Raw genomic sequence first — 18,890 nt, 5'->3', positions numbered from 1 at the left:
ACCACCTGGCCCTTCCTCTGCTATAATATGAAAATCACAATATTGTTATTGTTCTTATATGACGTCTGCTTTCCCTGCCACACTAATACCTCTGCGATAGTATCCTCAATGCCTGGCACAATACCTAGTGCCAAATGGGAACACATAAATATTTATTAAATGAATGAAAGCTTTGAACATGGCACATAGCCCAGATGAGAGACTCTGGGGGTAAATGCAGTGGTGCTTCATAATCTAAAAGTCAGATAGGGTGGGACAGGCCTACTGCCTTTTAATAATAGCACTATTCACTGTTTTCAAGTGAATTTCAATCTTTCTGAGTTTTTTATTTCCTTATCTAAAAAATGAAAATAATAATAATTAGGGTTCTGGCTCTGAAGGTGGCCAGAGATATATGTGTAACAAAGTATTTTGTAATTTTAAAGTTCTCTCTCTCTCTCTCTCTCTATATATATATATATATATATGTTAGAAGTATTGCATTACTTCACTTGATCCTCACAATAACATTTTGAATAGACAGCTGACATTTCCTACTTTGCATATAAGGAAAATGAAGGTAGACATGGTAAAGCAATTTGCCTAAGGTCACCCAGATGGTTGCCAAGGAACAGAGGCCTGACATGGGATTTCAAGCTCAGACTCTCTCCGCCACATCACCACTGCTCCTCTCTCCATCCCCAAAGTAAGTATTGATGTTGGGACACATGTTGACATCCTGAGGATCATGCAGCTCATAAATGTCACCACTGACCACTTCTGAAGGGTTTTTATGTGTGTGTGGATGTGTTTGTTGAGGCACATGGGGCAGAGGTGAGTTGTTGGTAGAAAATGGACTATATATCAACAGTTATCAAGATAGGAAAGAATGGGGTGGGGACGAATTGGCCTTGGCCTTGGGTCTGACCCTATGCTCTCTATCTTTGCCCCTTCTCTTACTCTAATGGGGCCACCTCAATTGACAGCCCCCTTTACTGTGTAGTTGGATCCCCGCAGGCTCTGAACTTCTCAGAAGCTGGAGATCTTCCATTTCCTCCATATTTTCAATTCTGTCCATGCAAATGTTTACTGAGCTCTTACCAAGTGCTTTGTCACAGCCCATGGAAGCCTGGCCAAATTGCTTAACCTCTCTGAGCCACAGTTTCCCCATTCTGCAAAATGGGATTGATAGCCCATCACATGGCTGTTGGGAGGATTAAGCAAGATAACCTATCAACTGTTGGTGAGCTGTTGCTAGTGGAGACACCTGCCCCCAAACCCCACCCTGTGTCTGCTATTTTTCATGTGAATGCAAGGGGATGTCTGCTTAGTAACTAGGGGAGGACAGAGCAGATCGGAGGAGCTGGGAAAGTGAGAAAAGGAGTATGAAGGCTGCAGTACTCCTCAGTGTGCATTTGTCAGGGATATGTAGATGGCTGTGGGGCTCAGAGCTTGTTGGAACTCTTGAAGAATGACTTGTGAGTTTCTGGGCCCAGGCAGAGCCCTTTGAGCTTGCAAAACAAGGTCAGGCATGGTGATGAGAGGCTTTCCCAAGCTCTTGGTGGGCGGGGAGCATGAACCACTGAGAGCCACAACAGGAGAGGCAGAGCAGAGCAGCCATCTTTTGGTGACCACAGCTGTGAGGGCTCATCTGAGGTCCCTTTTTGGGAACTCCCAGAAATAACTCAAGGGCATCTGAGAATGTAGATGAAATCATCAGACAAGATATTACAAACATAAAGAACGGAGGTGGTGCCAGGCACATAGTAGGAGCAGAGTGCCTCTGCCCCTCGGTCTTCTGATTATGCTGCCTTGGCACTAAGCATGTTTGTTTCTCACTGTGTCCTGTGCTGTAGGGAACACCCAGTGGAACTGCCCTTCACAGATCCCTGAGTGTGGTTACAGTGGTTTTTCTCTTTAAAGATTAAATCTTTTTTTCCCCTTTCTGCTCAACAAAGACAACAGCCTTTTGGTTTTTGATAAACGTTCTTTTCCTACTAGCAGGTGGATATGCCCGGGGCACTAAGAACTGTGCTTTTAAAACACACACAAGCCCAGCTGTTTGAATCTGCCACTTCTGTATGTCTTACTTCTCTTATCTCCTGCCCCCGGGGCTGAGTTTTCTCTGCCTTGGCAGGCTGATAACATGTGGAAGGAAGAGAACAGTTCTAATTAATAGACTAATTAGTGGTACAAGTCTTTAATAGCTGATTATAGGAAAGTCATTCCCCACCCCCCAAGTGATTGATTTATTTATTGCTGTTGTGCTGCATTATTGCAAAATAGTCAGCTTCTAATTATCTATTGGCTGGTTCAATCAGGCCTTTTCCTTCTCTTCCATCTTGTTCTTTCCCTTGCTAAGGGAAGGCACAGGCAGAATGGGAGAACTCAAGCCAGCTGATGACCAATTCTGGACAGATATAAGTGTTGGGATCCTACTGCCACTCCATCTTGAGTGCTTAGAGCTGGAAAGGGAATATGAGGTTCAAGGGAAAAGAAGGCAAGAAAATCCCACTCATTCTTCTAGGATAACGTCCCCATGGTGGCCATTCCCTCATCATCCCTCTGACTCTGCACGCCATAACTCACACACATCGTCAGTTGCATTAAAAAACAGTATAGTTAGGAAACAAGCATGAGAAGACACAAAAAGAAAAAAATTAAATAAAAAATAGTGTAGCGTGGAGCTTAAAAGCATGCACTAGGCCGGGTGCAGGGGCTTACGCCTGTAATCCCAGCACTTTGGGAGGCCGAGGCAGGCAGATCACGAGGTCAGGAGATCGAGACCATCCTGGCTAACACGGTGAAACCCTGTCTCTACCAAAAACCACAAAAAATTAGCTGGGCGTGGTGGCGGGCTCCTGTAGTCCCAGCAACTGGGGAGGCTGAGGCAGGAGAATGGCGTGAACCCGGGAGGCGGAGGTTGCAGTGAGCCGAGATCACACCACTGCACTCCAGTCTGGGTGATAGAGCGAGACTCCGTCTCAGGGAAAAAAAAAAAAAAAAAAAAGTGTGCACTGAAATTCAACAGCCTGGGTTCACACCTTGGCTCTCCCACTGGCTAGCTGTGTGATCTGGGGCAAGTCTCTTGACCTCACTGTGCCATATTCTCTAACCTCATTTGTAAAGTAGGAATATAATTGTTCCTCCCTAGGACTGTTGAGGATTAAATTTAAAAAGCTATGTAAAGCACTTAGCACAGTACCTAGTATATACTAAGCCCTCAAAAACATTAGCTATGACAATTACTACTGCCTGAAATTATTTAACTTACCTGACACATCAAAGGACTTTGGTAAATGTTTGTAGAATAAATGAATGACTATATCAAAATTTTTAAGTAGATTGTGAGCCCTTGAAGTAAAAGGGGTGAAGAAAAGAGGAAATTGAACATTAAGTCATAATAATAAGGGCTATTTTAAGTTGAAAGCTTATCAAGAACTGGGCTCTGAGCTACTTGCTTTATGTACATTCTCTCATTTAATCCTTATGTAACTTAATTTTTGCCCACGTTCTTGAATCATGTTTTATTAACAACCCAAGTCTGGAAAGTCCATGTTTTCCCAAGATATATTTTTATTTATTTTTATTTTTTTTACTTTGAGACAGAGTCTTGCTCTGTTGCCCAGTCATAGCTCACTGCAGACTCGAACTCCTGGGCCCAAGCGATCCTCCAGCCTCAGCCACCTGAGTATCTGGGGTGAGAGGTGCAAGCCACCATGCCTAGCTAAATTTTTTGTTGTTGTTGTTGTATTTTTTATAGAGATGAAGTCTTGCTTTATTGCTCAGGCTGATCTCGAACTCCCAGCTTCAAGTGATCCTCCTGCCTTGACCTCTCAAAGTGCTAGGATTACAAGTGTGAGCCACCACACCCAGCCAAGATTTCCAAAAACTCTTGGCGCATGGAGTGACATTTTTTGTGATCACTTTTCCTTATGAATTCCTGTTCCAGCTGAATTTGGGCACTTTCACCGGCCTGCTGACAATGTTGTCCTCTTATCACATCACTCTCATTCATGGCAAGCGGGCTCCTTCTTTTCTTCTTTCCCCAAAGACTCCCAGGACTTAAGGTCATTTTGCCTGGAAGACTTTAACTAAAGGTCAGGGCAACATAGGATTGTGACAGCATCACTCGGACCAGGAAGTGCTGAAAATCGTCACACTAGCGTGCCCAGCACCCTTTTTCCTGGCTGCTCTGCCTCCCAGAGCCCTGCCTGCAGCCATTTCTCCCTTTCCCCAATCCTTTCCCTCCATCTCTCTACTGCCCTCCACCTCTCCCTGAAAATATCTGATTACTGTTACTTTATTATACAAAGGAAATTTAACTCTTTTGAACAAACATCTCCATTCTGGGCTATTCTCACTCTGAGATCAGAGGAGCTGAGAATTGGATCCTCAGCTGCTTTTCTTAACCAAAAAAGTTGAACAAAGTGTTTATTCCTCCACAAATGAGTGAAGCACCTCTGTGAGGAATCCTGCTCCCCCCAGAATGAAGAAATATGGCAATCATTTTTTACATTACATTTTTTTCTTCCTGTTATACATATGGTAATACTATGAGGTGGATATTAGCCCTTGCCCCCTCTTTTTTCAGATGAGGAAACCAAGGATGGAAAAGGTTAAAAAAGTAATCTGCTCAAAGTGACATAGCTAACATGTCAGAGCTGGACCCCAAATGCAGGCATGTCTGACTCCAAAGCCAGAGGGGGTGACCACGACACCATGTGGCCGCTCGGTGCAGCTCAAGCAGGTCTGAAGTGGGTTGCACCCCCAGGGTGAATCTTACTCAGGAAACCTTTCGCGGGGGACACTGTATGGGTCAGAGGAAGGTGAATTGATTTACTGAAGGCCAAATACATTAAAACAGAGTTAGAGCTAGGAATAGCTACCTATGTATAGCTTCATGTCTGAGACCCAAGAAGAGATGTTGCTATTAATCACTGCTGAATGATTACCCTGATTGCTTCATTTGTTGATGCTGCAGTTGCTGAATTTTACTGTGCTCTATTCAACCTTGAGTAGGGCCCCCCTCTCTAGGAAGCTAAGGCAGATTTTCTTTTGCTTGTGGAGTGCTGACTTCATATGTAAAACTGCCAATGACAAGTTGGTTGCCCATTGATGTCTAAGAATGCTAGCCAGGTAGCTGAAGCTCTTCTAAGAAGCTCAATAAATAGCTATGGAATGAATGAAAGAATGTCTCACTTTAATTTGTCAGTTCTCTTTCTAAGGACTTACCCAAGGCAGTGGAGGCTGAGGGGTGAGTTAGGCAGAACCAGATGAAGGAGCATCCCAGCTAGGAAGCGGGCTGGGTCACCACAATCATAAGGGATTCAAGAATATCACTGGAAATGGAGCGAGGTTGCAAAAACTGAATTTATCAGAACTCTTCCCAGAAACAGTAATGAATGTAGGTGGAGAGAATTTTTTTTCTTTTTCTTTTTCTTTTTCTTTTTTTTAAGACGGAGTCTCGCTCTGTCGCCCAGGCTGGAGTGCAGTGGGGCGATCTCAGCTCCCTGCAAGCTCCGTCTGCCGGGTTCACGCCATTCTCCTGCCTCAGCATCCCAAGTAGCTGGGTCTACAGGCGCCTGCCACCACGCCCAGCTAATTTTTTGTATTTTTAGTAGAGACAGGGTTTCACCGTGTTAGCCAGGATGGTCTTGATCTCCTGACCTCGTGATCCGCCCACCTCAGCCTCCCAAAGTGCTGAGATTACAGGCGTGAGCCACCGTGCCTGGCCGAGAATTTTCTTTTTTAAAGACAGGGTCTCACTGTGTTGCCTAGGCTGGAGTGCTGTGGTGCGATCATGGCTCACTGCAGCCTTGACCTCTTTCCTGGGCTCAAGTGATCCTCCCACCTCAGCCTCCTGAGTATCTGGGACTACAGGTATGTGCCGTCACACCTGGCTAATTTATTTTTATTATTTTTTATTTGCATAGAGACAGATCTTGCTATGTTGCGTAGGCTGGTCTTGAACTCCTGGCCTCAAGCAATCCTCCTACCTCAGCCTCCCAAAGTGCTGGGATTATAGCCATGAGCCACCATGCTAGCAGAGAAAATTATTTAATATATCACTGGTGGAACGGTCAGGAGGATTTTGCCACATATTAGCAATGTGACTTTGGCTTTCTCATACCTAAAATTAGGATTGTGATACTCATTGTACTTTTCCCCTCAATAAATGTGATAATGGAAAAATTACAGCTTTTCTAATTTGCCCTTTGGCCTACTATAATCTGGTCTCTGCCCTCCCCCACTCTCCTGACTGCTTTCACCAAGGTTATAAATCACCTCTTTGTTGAAAATTCCAATCCTCTGCCATTCAGTAGTATTAGCCACCGTATTCCAGGCTGTCTTCCATGACATATTCTCAAGATCCCAGGCTCATGGTTCTCCTGTCTCGACATATTCCCTTCTAACTCACCTTTGAGGCTTGTCTGTGTTCGTTATCTGTTGCTGCATAACAAATTACCCCAAAATTCAGAAGCTTAAAACAACATGGATAAAATGTGGCACATATACACCATGGAATACTATGCAGCCATAAAAAATGATGAGTTCATGTCCTTTGTAGGGACATGGATGAAGCTGGAAACCATCATTCTCAGCAAACTATCGCAAGGACAAAAAACCAAACACCGCATGTTCTCACTCATAGATGGGAATTGAACAGTGAGAACACATGGACACAGGAAGGGGAACATCACACTTTGGGGACTGTTGTGGGGTGGGGGGAGGGGGGAGGGATAGCATTAGGAGATATACCTAATGCTAAATGACGAGTTAATGGGTGCAGCACACCAGCATGGCACATGTATACATTTGTAACTAACCTGCACATTGTGCACGTGTACCCTAAAACTTAAAGTATAATAATAATAAAAAAAAAACATAGATTCTCTCACACAGTTTCTTGATTTTTTTTTTTTTCCTGACAAAATCTTGCCCTGTTGCCCAGGCTGGAGTGCAGTGGCACAAACACAGCTCACTGCAGCCTCAACCTTCTGGGCTCAAGCAATCCTTCTGCCTCACCTCCTGTGTAGCTGGCACTACAGGCACGTGCCATCATGCCTGGCTAATTTTTTAATTTGTTGTAGAGACGGGGGTTCTCATTATTTGCCTAGGCTGGTCTCAAACTCCTGGCCTCAAGCAATCCTCCCACCTCAGCCTCCTAAAGGGTTGGGTTTACAGCATGAGCCACCATACCTGGCCTCACGCAGTTTCTTAGGGTCAGCAATCTGGAGCAATTTAGCTGGGTGGAATGGCTTACCTGAGTTGTCTGGCTTGGGATGTCTCATGAGATTGCAGTTGTACTGTTTATGTATTTATTTATGTTTAATTTAAAACTTTTTTTAAAAGGATACTCTTCTAAGGTTTTCCAAGCTTCCTCACATGGCTGTTGGGAGGAGGTTTCAGTTCTTCCCCACATGGAACTCCCTGTAGCCTGCCATGACATGATAGATGGCTTCCCCAGAACAAGGGATCAACAAGAATGAGCATGTACCAAGCCTAGATGAAAGCCACAATGTCTTTTGTGATGTAATTTCAGGAGTGACATGCCATCACTTCCACCCCTCTTGTCTGACAGACCAACACTACTGATACAGTGTGAGAGGGGCTGACTACACAAAAGCCTGCCTATGAAGAGGTGGTGTCATGGGCCACCTTGGAAGTTGTCTACTCCAATATCCTTCTTTGCTGACCCTGAAATGTCAGTGTTCGCCAGGATTTCATCCTCACACCTCATCTCTTCTCATTCTCCACACATGCCCTTGATACTCCAGGGTCCCCCAGTACCTTCCATTACCATCTAGATTCTAAAGACACCCATGTCTGCATCTCTACCACATTTCCCTCTCAAAAATTTCAGGGTTGCACGTTGCCTGTTGGAGCCCAGAGCACCTCAAAGTCCACACATTCCATAACGAGCTCATCATCCCTCCAATTCCATTTCTCCTCTTGCACTTCCCTCTTGGGAAGGACAGTGCTGTCTACTCTGTTGCCAGGCAAGAAACCAGAAAGTCACTCCCTTTCTCTCATATCTAATCAGTGATTACCAAGACTTTTTAAAGTTTTTTTTCCCATTTTTTCCCCATCTTTTTATTTTGAAAATTGTCAAACCTACAGAAAGGGCTGGAAGAAGACTAAAATGATTCATCATTTACTAGATTGCTTTCATGTAGATTCAAAATTGCTAATATTTTGTCTCATATTTGCTTTTTCTCCCCTTCCCCTCTCTCCATATATATTTTTTTCATAATACTACTAAGATGCTATTTACCTTTTCACTCTTATTATCTCACAGATATACTGTGTATGTGTGTGTGAATATGACGGACATTTGAAAGTAAATTACAGACATTATGGCCCTTCATCCCTAAAGATTCCTGTGTGCATCTCTTAGAAATAAGAACATTCTCTTACATAACCAAAATGCCATTATTACACCTAAGAACCAAATCCAGTTGATTTCATCTTTCCACTATGGTCTCCAATTTATTTATTTATTTGTTTGTTTGTTTATTATTTTTTTGAGACAGAGTCTCACTCTGTTGCCCAGACTGGAGTGCAGTGGCATGAGCTCGGCTCACTGCAATCTTTACCTCCCGGGTTCAAGTGATTCTTGTGCCTCAGCCTCCTGATTAGCTGGGATTACAGGCAGGCGCCACCATGCCCGGCTACTTTTGTATTTTTAGTAGAGGCAGAGTTTCACCATTTTGGCCAGGCTGCTCTCGAACTCCTGACCTCAAGTGATCCGCCTGCCTCAGCCTCCCAGAGTGCTGGGATTACAGGCGTGTGCCACTGCGCCCAGCCATACGTCTCCGGTTTAGCCACTTTTCTTCAGGCCACAGTCTTCCTACCCTTCAATAATGCAATCACCTCCTAACCCTAACTGGTTCCTTCTTCAGTCCATGCTCCACACTGAAGCCAGAGTAAGCTTTCTAAAATGCAAATCTGATATGTCACTTCTCTACTTCAGACTTTTCAATGGCTCTACATTACCTTCAAAATAAAGGATAAGCTTTACATGACACACAAAGCCTTCATCATCTAAATTCATCTACAGCAGTACACTCCAGGAGAAATAAAATGTGAACCACGTATGTCATTTTAAATGTTCTATTATCCACATTCTAAAGATTTTAACAAATATAGCTTAAATTAATTTTAAAATACCTTTTATTTAACCCAATATATCAAAAATATTATCATAGCAAAACATACTCAATATAAAAACTATTAATGAAATATCTTACATTATTTTTTTCTAAGTCCTCAAAATCTGTCATGTATTTAACATGTACAGCATATCTCAATTCAAATGCTAAATTTTGAAGGGTTAAAGTGAAATGTATTCCTACCAAAACTATAAGGTCATGTTTAACAACAACGACAAAACATTTTATGAGGTTCCAGTTTTTAAATTTGAGTTTATTAAATTACATATAGCTGGAAGTCCTGTCTCTCATTTGCACTAGCCACATTACAAGTGCTCAGCAGCCACATGTACTTAGATGCTACTGAAATAGTAACATATCTAGAGCCGCGGTTCTCAAAGCGTGATCCAAGGTCCTCTGCGGGTTCCCTAAAACATTTCCAAGTGGTCTCTGAGGTCAAAACAATTTGCATAATAATACTACAAATCTATTTTCCTTTTTCACATTCATTCTTTCACAAGTATACAGTGGAGTGTTTCAGAGGCTACCCATCATATCACAACAGATTGAATACAGAAGCAGATAAAAGAATCAGCATTCGGGGGCTGGGCGCGGTGTCTCGCACCTGTAATCCCAGCGCGCTTTGGGAGGCTGAGGTGGGTGGATCATGAGGTCAGGAGATCGAGACCATCCTGGCTAACACGGTGAAACCCCATCTCTACTAAAAATACAAAAAAATTAGCCGGGCGTGGTGGCGGGTGCCTGTAGTCCCAGCTACTTGGGAGGCTGAGGCAGGAGAATGGTGTGAACCCAGGAGGCAGAGCTTGCAGTGAGCCGAGATCACACCACTACACTCCAGCCTGGGTGACAGAGCGAGACTCCGTCTCAAAAAAAAAAAAAAAAAAAAAAAAAGAATCAGCATTCTTCTCTTCAGCCAGATATTAGAGAGATTTACCAAAGTCTAAAACAATGACACTCTTTTTCCTAATTGTTTTTGTTTTGGAAAATATAATTATTTTTCATTAAGAAAAGCATTACTTACATTATCATGTAATGGAATAATTATTGTTATTTTTAAACAAATTAATAAATAAAATTTTCTCAATTTTAATTTTTGAAACAGTAATAATTGATAGATGTAACTTTCAAAATCAAAAGCTCTTTGAAGTTCTAAATTTTTAAGAGTGTAAGAGGGCTTTGAGAATAGCTGCTGTAGAACCTGCCTAACTCTCCAGTCTCATGGCTTGTGATTTCCTCTCCTCTCTCTTATATTCGACTTGAACTTCCAGTTCCAGACAAGATGGAGTGGACACACTTTTTCTTATGCCTCCTGTTAACTAACTCTAAAAACCCTGGACATTATATATAAGTCAAACATAGGGAGACTCCGATATGTAGAGAGAAGAAGGCAGAATTGGGAGGGACTTTTGGACTCAAGGAATGACATGGCACCAGTGTGGTATCAGCAGAGATCTACTGGGAAGCCTGAACTTCTAACCTGGGCCAGCAATAATGAGGTACCCCCTTCACCCCATCCCACCTCTCTGCCCTGCAGGTGTCAACAGCTGAATGGGGAACCTGGACCCACCAGTGTGGTATCAAAGGAGGGGTGCTAAACAGAATCTTTCAATAAGATCCAGTCTTTCAACATAAATCCCAAATTTCCAGATGCAATTAAAATCACTGGTAATACCAAGAACCAGGAAAATCTCAATTTGATTGAGAAAAAACCATTAACAGATGCCAACATTGAGATGATAAAGATGTTGAAACCATCTGACAAGAATTTTAAAACAGACAGCCATCATAAACATGCTTTAATGAGCAATTGCAGCATGCTTGAAACAAAAGAACAGAAACACTCAGCAAAGAAATAGAAGGTATAAAGAAGAATCACATGCTTTGCTTGAGCCTTAAAAGAATCACTCACATTTCTGGAACAATCACCCTCACTTTGCTCCTGGGACAAGGCTTCTTCCTCTCTTGGGAACACCCATATCTCTCCTTTTCTCCTCTTTAACTCCTGCTTGACCAAAGGATCAGTCCAGACGTCACTTCTCCTGGGAAGCCTTCCATGGTCTTCCATGGCTTCCATGCCCCTCCCACTCAGAGCTTCCTATACCATAGCACTTACACTCAATGCATATTGTTCTGTCATCTATCCCTCCCACATCCACCCAATGTAAAGACTTGACAGAAGGGACTATGTCTTATCCCAGGTGCCTGGCATAGTACCTGGCTTATAATAAGCACTCAAGAAATATTTTTTGAATAAATGAATAAATTAATGAATAAATGGAAACTCTTCTGTGGCTCCTCTTCTATTGGATAAAATTAAACTCTGTGGTTTAGCTTTAAACACCCTACACAAACTGTGACACCCGGATCTTTCTGGTACTCGGCTTCCCTTAACACATTCTACTTCTCTGTCATACCAGAAAACACATTGTCCTTTGACAGTACCTTATCTTTCCCCATCACTACATATTGTATGTACTCTTCTATCAGTCTCAAATATCCTTACTCATTACTATCATCAAAATCGTATTCATTTTTACAGGACCCACTCAGAAACCACCTGTTCATGACCCAGTCTCAGATCTTCTCAGCTGGAAAGAGTCCTGCCCACGTCTAGATACAAAGCACTTCATTTAGTCTTTCCTCGTGTTATTTCTCACTTTCTGTTGTGCATTTTTTTTCTTGCTTCTTTGTTTAAATGTGTGTCGTATTATCCCCAAGATTTAAACATTTGGGGTTCAAATAAACTCACATCCTATTCATCTTTGCCTCTGCCACTGTGCACGTAACACAGTCCCTTGTTATTCTCTGAGTTTCAGTTTCTTTTTCTGAGATAATAGAACCTACTTCACAGGGTTTCTGTGAATGTTAAGTAAAATATGCTATTTAAATATTGGCACCATATCTCAATTTTCATACAGTAAGCACTCAAAAACTGTTAGCTACTATCATTGTTAATATGATTATTATTTGAAGAAATAAATAGACTGAGCAAGTCCTGTTACCTCTACTTTGAAACCACTTTTTGAATTCTGCTTGATCTCATCACTGCCAATATGATCACCTGCTCCCAGCCATGATCGTTCTTCTTGCTACGGTCTCCTTCTACTTTCTTATCCCTCAACCTCTATTCTCTACTCAGCAGCCAGCATGATCCTTTTAAAACATAAAGCAGATGATATGACTTCTCTGCTCAAAACCCTCCAGTGACTTCCCAATCTACAACTAAAAAGGCCCCATGTAGTCTGACCTCCTGCCTCTCCCCACCCCCACTCACTGACACAACCTCATGGCCATCTTGCCCCCTGCCATCTGAGGCTTTCTGCACTTGGCAGCTTTTCATCATAGGGCTTTGCACTTGTCCTTTCCCCTGTGTGGGATAATCTCTCCCAGCTTGGCATACAACCTGCTTCTCCACTTCATTCAAGTGAAGCTGTGCTCTCCACTGTTATTTTTCTAAAAGTAACCACCATATGTAAAATACCAACCATTATTCTCAATATATTTTATGTTTTTCATAGCTCTCAATATGACCTGAAAACACATGTATATACTTACTGAGATGACATTGTTTACTGTCCTCTTCTGCTAGAATTATAAGCTTCATGAGTGTTTGCTGTATCCCCAGTCTCAAGAACAGTGTCTGGCACATAACAGATGTTCTGGCACATTTCGCGCAGTGTCTGGCACATCATAAGACTTGATGAATGATTGAATGGTGGCTGGAAGCCTCTTCGATGGGGGCTTTAGGAAGAGAAGCAGCATCCTGTTGCACAAAATCGATGACCTATTACTGGTTTTGTGTGAAGAGGAAGTGTGGGATTAATCTACCTAGAAGGGATGAGATGGAAGTGATCTATTTATCTGGACTTAGATGGTATTCCCATTTATCCATTCAGATGAAAATCTGGCTGAAGATAATTCCAGATATGCTCTCCATAGTCAACAGTGTAATACCCTACAGCTAATTTTCCTGGGCTCACTGTGGGCGCCGAAGAAGCCGAACCTCATGGCCTCCTGTGATCTTTGTCCTGGGGCTCCTCCAGGACCTGCTTGGCTGGCCAGGCCTAGGATAGCTTATGTTGATGAAATGCTCCAGAAGTGAAGTCCCAAACCTATCTTCACACTGCCACACTGGCTTCATGACATCCAACTGGAGTAACATGGAAGACTCGGCAGAAGAGTAGGATGATATGATGGAAGGGAAAACTACAGATTCAGGACTTCAGAATTCTGGGTGATTGGGCAAGCCACCTCCCTTCTCTGAGCCTTAGTTTGTCTTTAACTATACCATAAGGGAGTTTAATTAAATGTATCTTTAAAGTTCTCTTCAACAGCGACGTTCTATAGTTATATGAGCTTTGTGTACAAGAGAAGTTGGACTAGAGGGTGGGGCAGCCAGGGAGAGAAGCCCAACATGGAGGCGATTGAGCTGAGGCTGAGCAGTAGGACCTGAATAAGGCCAGCAGGTGGCGCCATTGCTGTACCAGGATGCTCAGGCCCACGGTGGGAAAGTTGGATTTTTCCAGAAAGCTGGCAAATTCTTCAGGGCAAGCTGTCCAGCTGTCAGAGGGAACCAGCTGCCCCACCCCACCCCGCAATACACACACACCCCTTCCTCCCAAAGCATACATACACATTCCAGCAAACTCAGGGTGAGATGCATTGCAGGTTGCTAGGCCTGAGGCTGGAGGTGCATCCAAGTTGCCTTTTCCTCTCCTCCCATAATTCCTAGGAATCTGAACCCTGAACCCACCCCTCCTACTTGATGTCCTAGCTGGGACAGACCCTCACTGGATCACCCTCAAGGCAAGATGTGCAACTAGATGCAAGCCGGCTGGACTTCCCTACTGATTACCATCGTCTTTTGCTCATCATCCTTTGCTCCAACCCTCAAGGCAGCCATTGCCTTTGAGGGAAGACTCTGAACCTCATCATTTCGCCTCCCCTGTGTCCTAGGGAAGAACCTATTATTAGAGGAGTTGGAGAAAAGCAAGAAGGAGATGGGGGTGGAGGAGTGCTGAAGGGAAAGATCTGGCTTTATGGAGATAAGAATGGAAGAATCAACCTTTGTTTGGCCCCAACTGCCTCTGCCACTGTCGACACACTTGGGAGTGTTTCCTGGAGCTCCTCAGCACTCCCTCCCCAACTTCCTATGGCCTGGTAGGGGTGGGGTGGGGGTTGTTTTGGAAGCTGGGGGGAGGTACATGCTTACAGATTTTTTTAAAATTAGGCTGCTGTCTTAATCTTGAGGGTGGAAACCAGCCCCCTCCCTGAGTTGGCTGCCAGGTCTCTAGAACAACAGTCCCCACATAGTCCTTCACTGTGTCTACTCTGACCTGGGGGGCTGGGGAGGGGGGTGGCCTGATAATAAAGGGTGCACAGGACATTGCCCCTTCCCTTTGTTTTGCATATTTTGCAGCAGTGATCAGCATGTTCCTCTTCTCAGAAGGGTGTTCATGAAGGGTACAGCTCCTAAGAACCCAACATACCACCCTCCATTTGGAAGCTCCCTGGTACATTCGGGTCTGCCTTTCTACCACTGGAAATGGATGTTTCCTCTCCCCATGGAGGAGAATAGTTGGCAGACTTGGCTAAAGGTCCTTAGCATCCTGGCTGGTGCCTGTGTCTGCTGAGGTGCTCCAACCTCTTCCCTGGCTGGTCCTCCCCACCACATCACTGCACAGTCTAGCTAGGTCTAATGGAGGGTGTCACTCTTGCATGCAGACACACCCAGCTAAGACAGAGTCACATAACAGATGTGTTTCAGTATCATTTTAATTGCAGTATTTAAACACATCACTTTGTATTCAGAAAAAATATCTACCCAATACTCTCTTCTCTGGAAATTTCTATTTCCAACCGTCATTGAAACCAGGATCCCTGCTCAACCCCTCTGGAAAGAAATCAACAGCAAACAAGGACCTGGGTCACCCACAGAAGAGGCAGCTGGTGATAAGGGTTAGGAGCTGATCTGGGCTATGACCATATGGGGGTGCAGAGCAATGAAGGGGCTCAGGGTGAGGGAGGCAGAGACAGAAAAGCATCTGTTGGGGGACTGAGGCAACAGCTCAACCCAGGAGTCGGCAGGAGGGAGGAGGAAGCCATGGAGATCAGAGGATAAGGCTAGGATCCAGCCTCAGAGGAAGAGGATTTTTCGGAAGAGTACAGGTGAGAGGCTCAGCTCCAAGACCTGGTCCCATGGTCCTGCCTACTTTGATCCAGAGGGAGAAAAAGGAGCCCAAAAAGAGTTTCTGTGTGGCCCCAGAGAGACTAGAACTGAGCTGTTTGTCCTAAAACTTGGGAGGCCTGTTCTAGGCTCCAGCCAGAAAACTGTGCAGGACTCTGCAAATGGTAGAGGGGGCACATGGAGCTCAGTGGAACTTAGAGAACAAGGGAGGAGCTGGTGACCAAGTCCACAGTGTCTTGGAGGAGAGATAAGGGAAGTGGTTCAAGGCAACACGTTTTTCTGGCTATATCATTACAAAAGAGCAGGTGCAAAGGGTTACTTTGGTTTCCTCAAAGTAGAGAAAGAAAATACAGGGAAGAAACAGTAAAAATCAAAGCTTCCTGGGAGAAAACTGTAGCCTAGAAAAGCTCATCTTTCCCCTGGGGGTTCCTGTATTGCGGCAGAGAGGAGGGGGTAGGGGAAGGGGGTCCTGTGTGAGTGCTGCAAGGCCATCGATTGTTCCTGGGAGCTTCTCCAGACCTTGGCTTTCCCCCGTCACACGTTTACCCAAAGAAGACCAGAGTCTGGCTCCAGGGAGCCGAATGTGTAAAGGACAGGAGTTTACCTGCCCCTCCTCAAGGTGTAGGGCCCCAAGAACAGCCTCTGAGGTGTGTGCAGTGGGGAAGGGTTGGGCGTAAGAGATGTCACCTCCAGCATGGGGGTAGCACGTGGTCAGATGCAGAGAGGGGTGCTCTCTCGGACACTGCCCAGCCTTGCCCCACCTAGCCGAGTCACAATTCGGTATCAGCCACCACGTGTTGTCTTGCTGAATGGCCGTTTCTGGAGGTGGCCTGGCCGGTCCCGTTTTCCTGAGCCCCTCGGTTCACACTGGCCTTTCCCTGAGCCTCAGGGGAGGTCCCAGGTCCTGAGCTATAGCCCTGGCCTCCACCGTTCTCCGTGTAATAAGGGTCTTCGCCCTAGACGGTGTATAAATAAAGTAGCATTATCTGGTAAGCAGGGCTGTGAGACACTGGATGGGAGAGGGGCCCAAACAGGAAGTGGGGGCAGGGGTGGGAGAAGGGGGAGGGGGAGGTGGGAGGAAGGATCGGAGGGAGGGTGCAGCTGCATGTGCAGACTCCTTTCTTCCTGAAGAGTGGTCAGGGTTCCAGCTCCTAGAGGAGAAAGGACATAGGAGAGGCACCACACCATGCCACCGCAGCTCGGCAGCCAGCTCCCGCAGGAAAACGGGCAGTTCCAAGAAGGGTGGGATGACCTCCCCAGGGTAGGGGACAGGCCAGAGGCCAAGATTCAGACCTCAGCCTTGTCCTCCCTCATCCAGAATGGCAAAAGGGGATACTCCTTCCGTATGCCTCCTTTTGAGCAAGGGGGCACCCACTGGGCATTTAACATGGTTGCAAATACAGTGTGGCTGATTTAACAGCCTGTTCTGGTGGCCCCAAGCTGAACTATCCCAGAAAACATAATGAATAGATGACACGAATCATCTGCTACCACACCGAGTAGGTGGGCTGGCACCATTACTGTCCCCTCCCCAGTTTTCTACATAATATTTTGAATCTTCCACCGATTACTGTGTGTGCACACATGCATATCTTTATGTAAGCTCACAGAAGGGCTTTTTCTGGTATTTCTCCTCCTGCTCCATGACATCCACTGAACTCCCCAGAAACCCACTATCTTCCTCATTTCCTTTACCCTGGCCCCCAGAACTGACCAGCCTTTCTCCTGTGGGGCTCCAGCTGCGGCGATTCATCAGGAAATAGCCAGTGATGCCCAAGACAGCCAGCAGGGCTCCCGAGGTGACCAGCGCAATCAGGGTCTTTTGGGAATAACTCTGGTGGCTTGCAACATCTTGCTCAGTGAAATCTAGGATCCCCAGCTTGAAAAGAAGACAAAGAAGATACAGCCTGTCACTTGCCAAAAGTGGAGCCCAGCCCGCTCCAGCCCCCTGTGTGTGACTCAACAGTGAACAGATGCTTGAGGGCATTGACCTCAGGAATTTTTGAAATGGGATTTGAGACTGACGTCTCTTAATTCAGTCATACCCCACCATTTTTGGTTCAAGACTAGAAAGGAGAAGACTCAGAGAAGGATGGTAGGTAGAACTGGGGAAGATAATGACTTCCCCCCTTACTCCAGGGAGCCCCCCTGCCCCAGCATTCCCTCTCAGGCCCATCATCTCAGAGGACTTACCTTTTTCAGGTCAGATTCGTGCTTTTTCATAAGTTGGAGTTTGCTGGAAATTTCTAGAATTAGAAACAAGGGTTGCTAAATCTAAAGAGAAACCAGCTTATCCTGCTCCACCCTCCCATGCTGTTCTAGAAGATGCTCTGATGGCCAGGGTGGTCCATCTCGGGGGGACCGCTCCCAAAGCCAGCCAAGTCCTTCTCCCCAGCACCTGTGGTCTCTTTGGATCTAAGATGCCCCATCTCCACCCAGGATTCTCTAACCTCAGCCCTACTCCTTCCCTGTTCCCCCAGGCAGAGGTGCACCTTACCTGTTCTGTTGGCCAAGACCAGCAGTAGACACTGAGGCCTCACCTCAGACTGGGCAAGGAGCAGGGAGCATACCTGGGCCCCAGCATCAGCATCAGCCTGCTCCTCCCCACACAGCACTCGGGCCAGGCCCTCTCCCCTGTCCTTCTTAAACTCCGCCTGGGAAGACAGAGAAACATGGAGAGCAAGAGATGAAATTACTGCTCTGCCCTAAACTGCACCCAGAGTCCCTGATTACAGTCATACTCTTACCCCGTCCGCAAGAAGGATCCTTGTTTCTAAAATTCCAACAGAAAAAAAAAAAAAAACTGCTAACTGTATATGTGCAACAACACAATAAGAAAAAAACCTAAATAATCTCCCAGGACCAAAATCCATATCTTCTAGTATCTAAGATGTTAGAGAACAAACTTAAAAAAATTGTCTCGTTGAAGCATTGCCCATGTACACATATGCAAATTAAACTCAAAAGAAATGACCAACAACAGAAAATATTAATAATGCAATAATAACTAAGAGAAAATATTCTGTTTCAAGATTACAGCAGTCCCCAATGATGGAAGAAAAGCCAAGGGAGGTGAGGAGTAGAGAACAAATCTATAATATACACTCAGTGGAAACCTCAGTGGCCTCCTCCCTCTTTCTACCCAAAGGAGTCTCATAAAGTGCATTGCTCAAACTGAAATGGCATTTTTGTCTCGTCTTCCATCTCTGTTTTCCATTAAAAGCATGGAACCCAGTTTTAATGAAGTTCATAGATTTTTCTTCAGGTTGCTGACTGGGCCATCAGACCCAGGAACTTGGACTCAGAAGAAAAACTCTGATAATTCTTCAATAGTGAGTCAGAATTTGTTCCAGCAGCCTCCAATCAGAGTGTCCTCCTCCCCTGAACAGGAAAGGAATTGAAACTAAGACTTTCTCTTCAGTCCGGATGGCAGATGGCAGAGAAGGAAATGCCTGAACAGCCCTGACAACTTTCCTGTTAGGGGAAAACTGCTGGGGTGTGTGACCATCATCAGAACTGGGTCTCTGTGGAGGAGAAAGCTTCCTGTT

At 45.0% G+C, this 18,890-nt stretch overlaps 1 protein-coding gene across 2 annotated transcripts in view; it reads right to left on the bottom strand.

Moving 5' to 3' along the window:
* Positions 1–14,912: 14,912 nt before the first annotated feature.
* Positions 14,913–18,890, bottom strand: part of CD34 (CD34 molecule) — a 24,852-nt gene continuing 20,874 nt past the window's right edge. The window contains exons 5-8 of one of the 2 annotated variants that reach the window (XM_514160.8): positions 17,840–17,996; positions 17,536–17,588; positions 17,057–17,221; positions 14,913–16,298 (exon numbers count right to left, since the gene is read on the bottom strand). In XM_514160.8, the coding sequence (XP_514160.2) occupies positions 16,113–16,298; positions 17,057–17,221; positions 17,536–17,588; positions 17,840–17,996 (561 nt within the window). In that variant the 3' untranslated portion in view covers positions 14,913–16,112. Of the gene's footprint in view, positions 16,494–17,056; positions 17,222–17,535; positions 17,589–17,839; positions 17,997–18,890 lie in introns of both variants that reach the window. The other variant, XM_001167752.7, reaches the window with a different exon arrangement.

Source organism: Pan troglodytes, chromosome 1 (genome assembly GCF_028858775.2).
Source record: "Pan troglodytes isolate AG18354 chromosome 1, NHGRI_mPanTro3-v2.0_pri, whole genome shotgun sequence".
Taxonomy (NCBI): Eukaryota; Metazoa; Chordata; class Mammalia; order Primates; family Hominidae; genus Pan; species Pan troglodytes.
The sequence above is the reverse complement of the archived record's forward strand: the minus strand, read 5'-3'. Positions and strand labels throughout refer to the sequence as shown.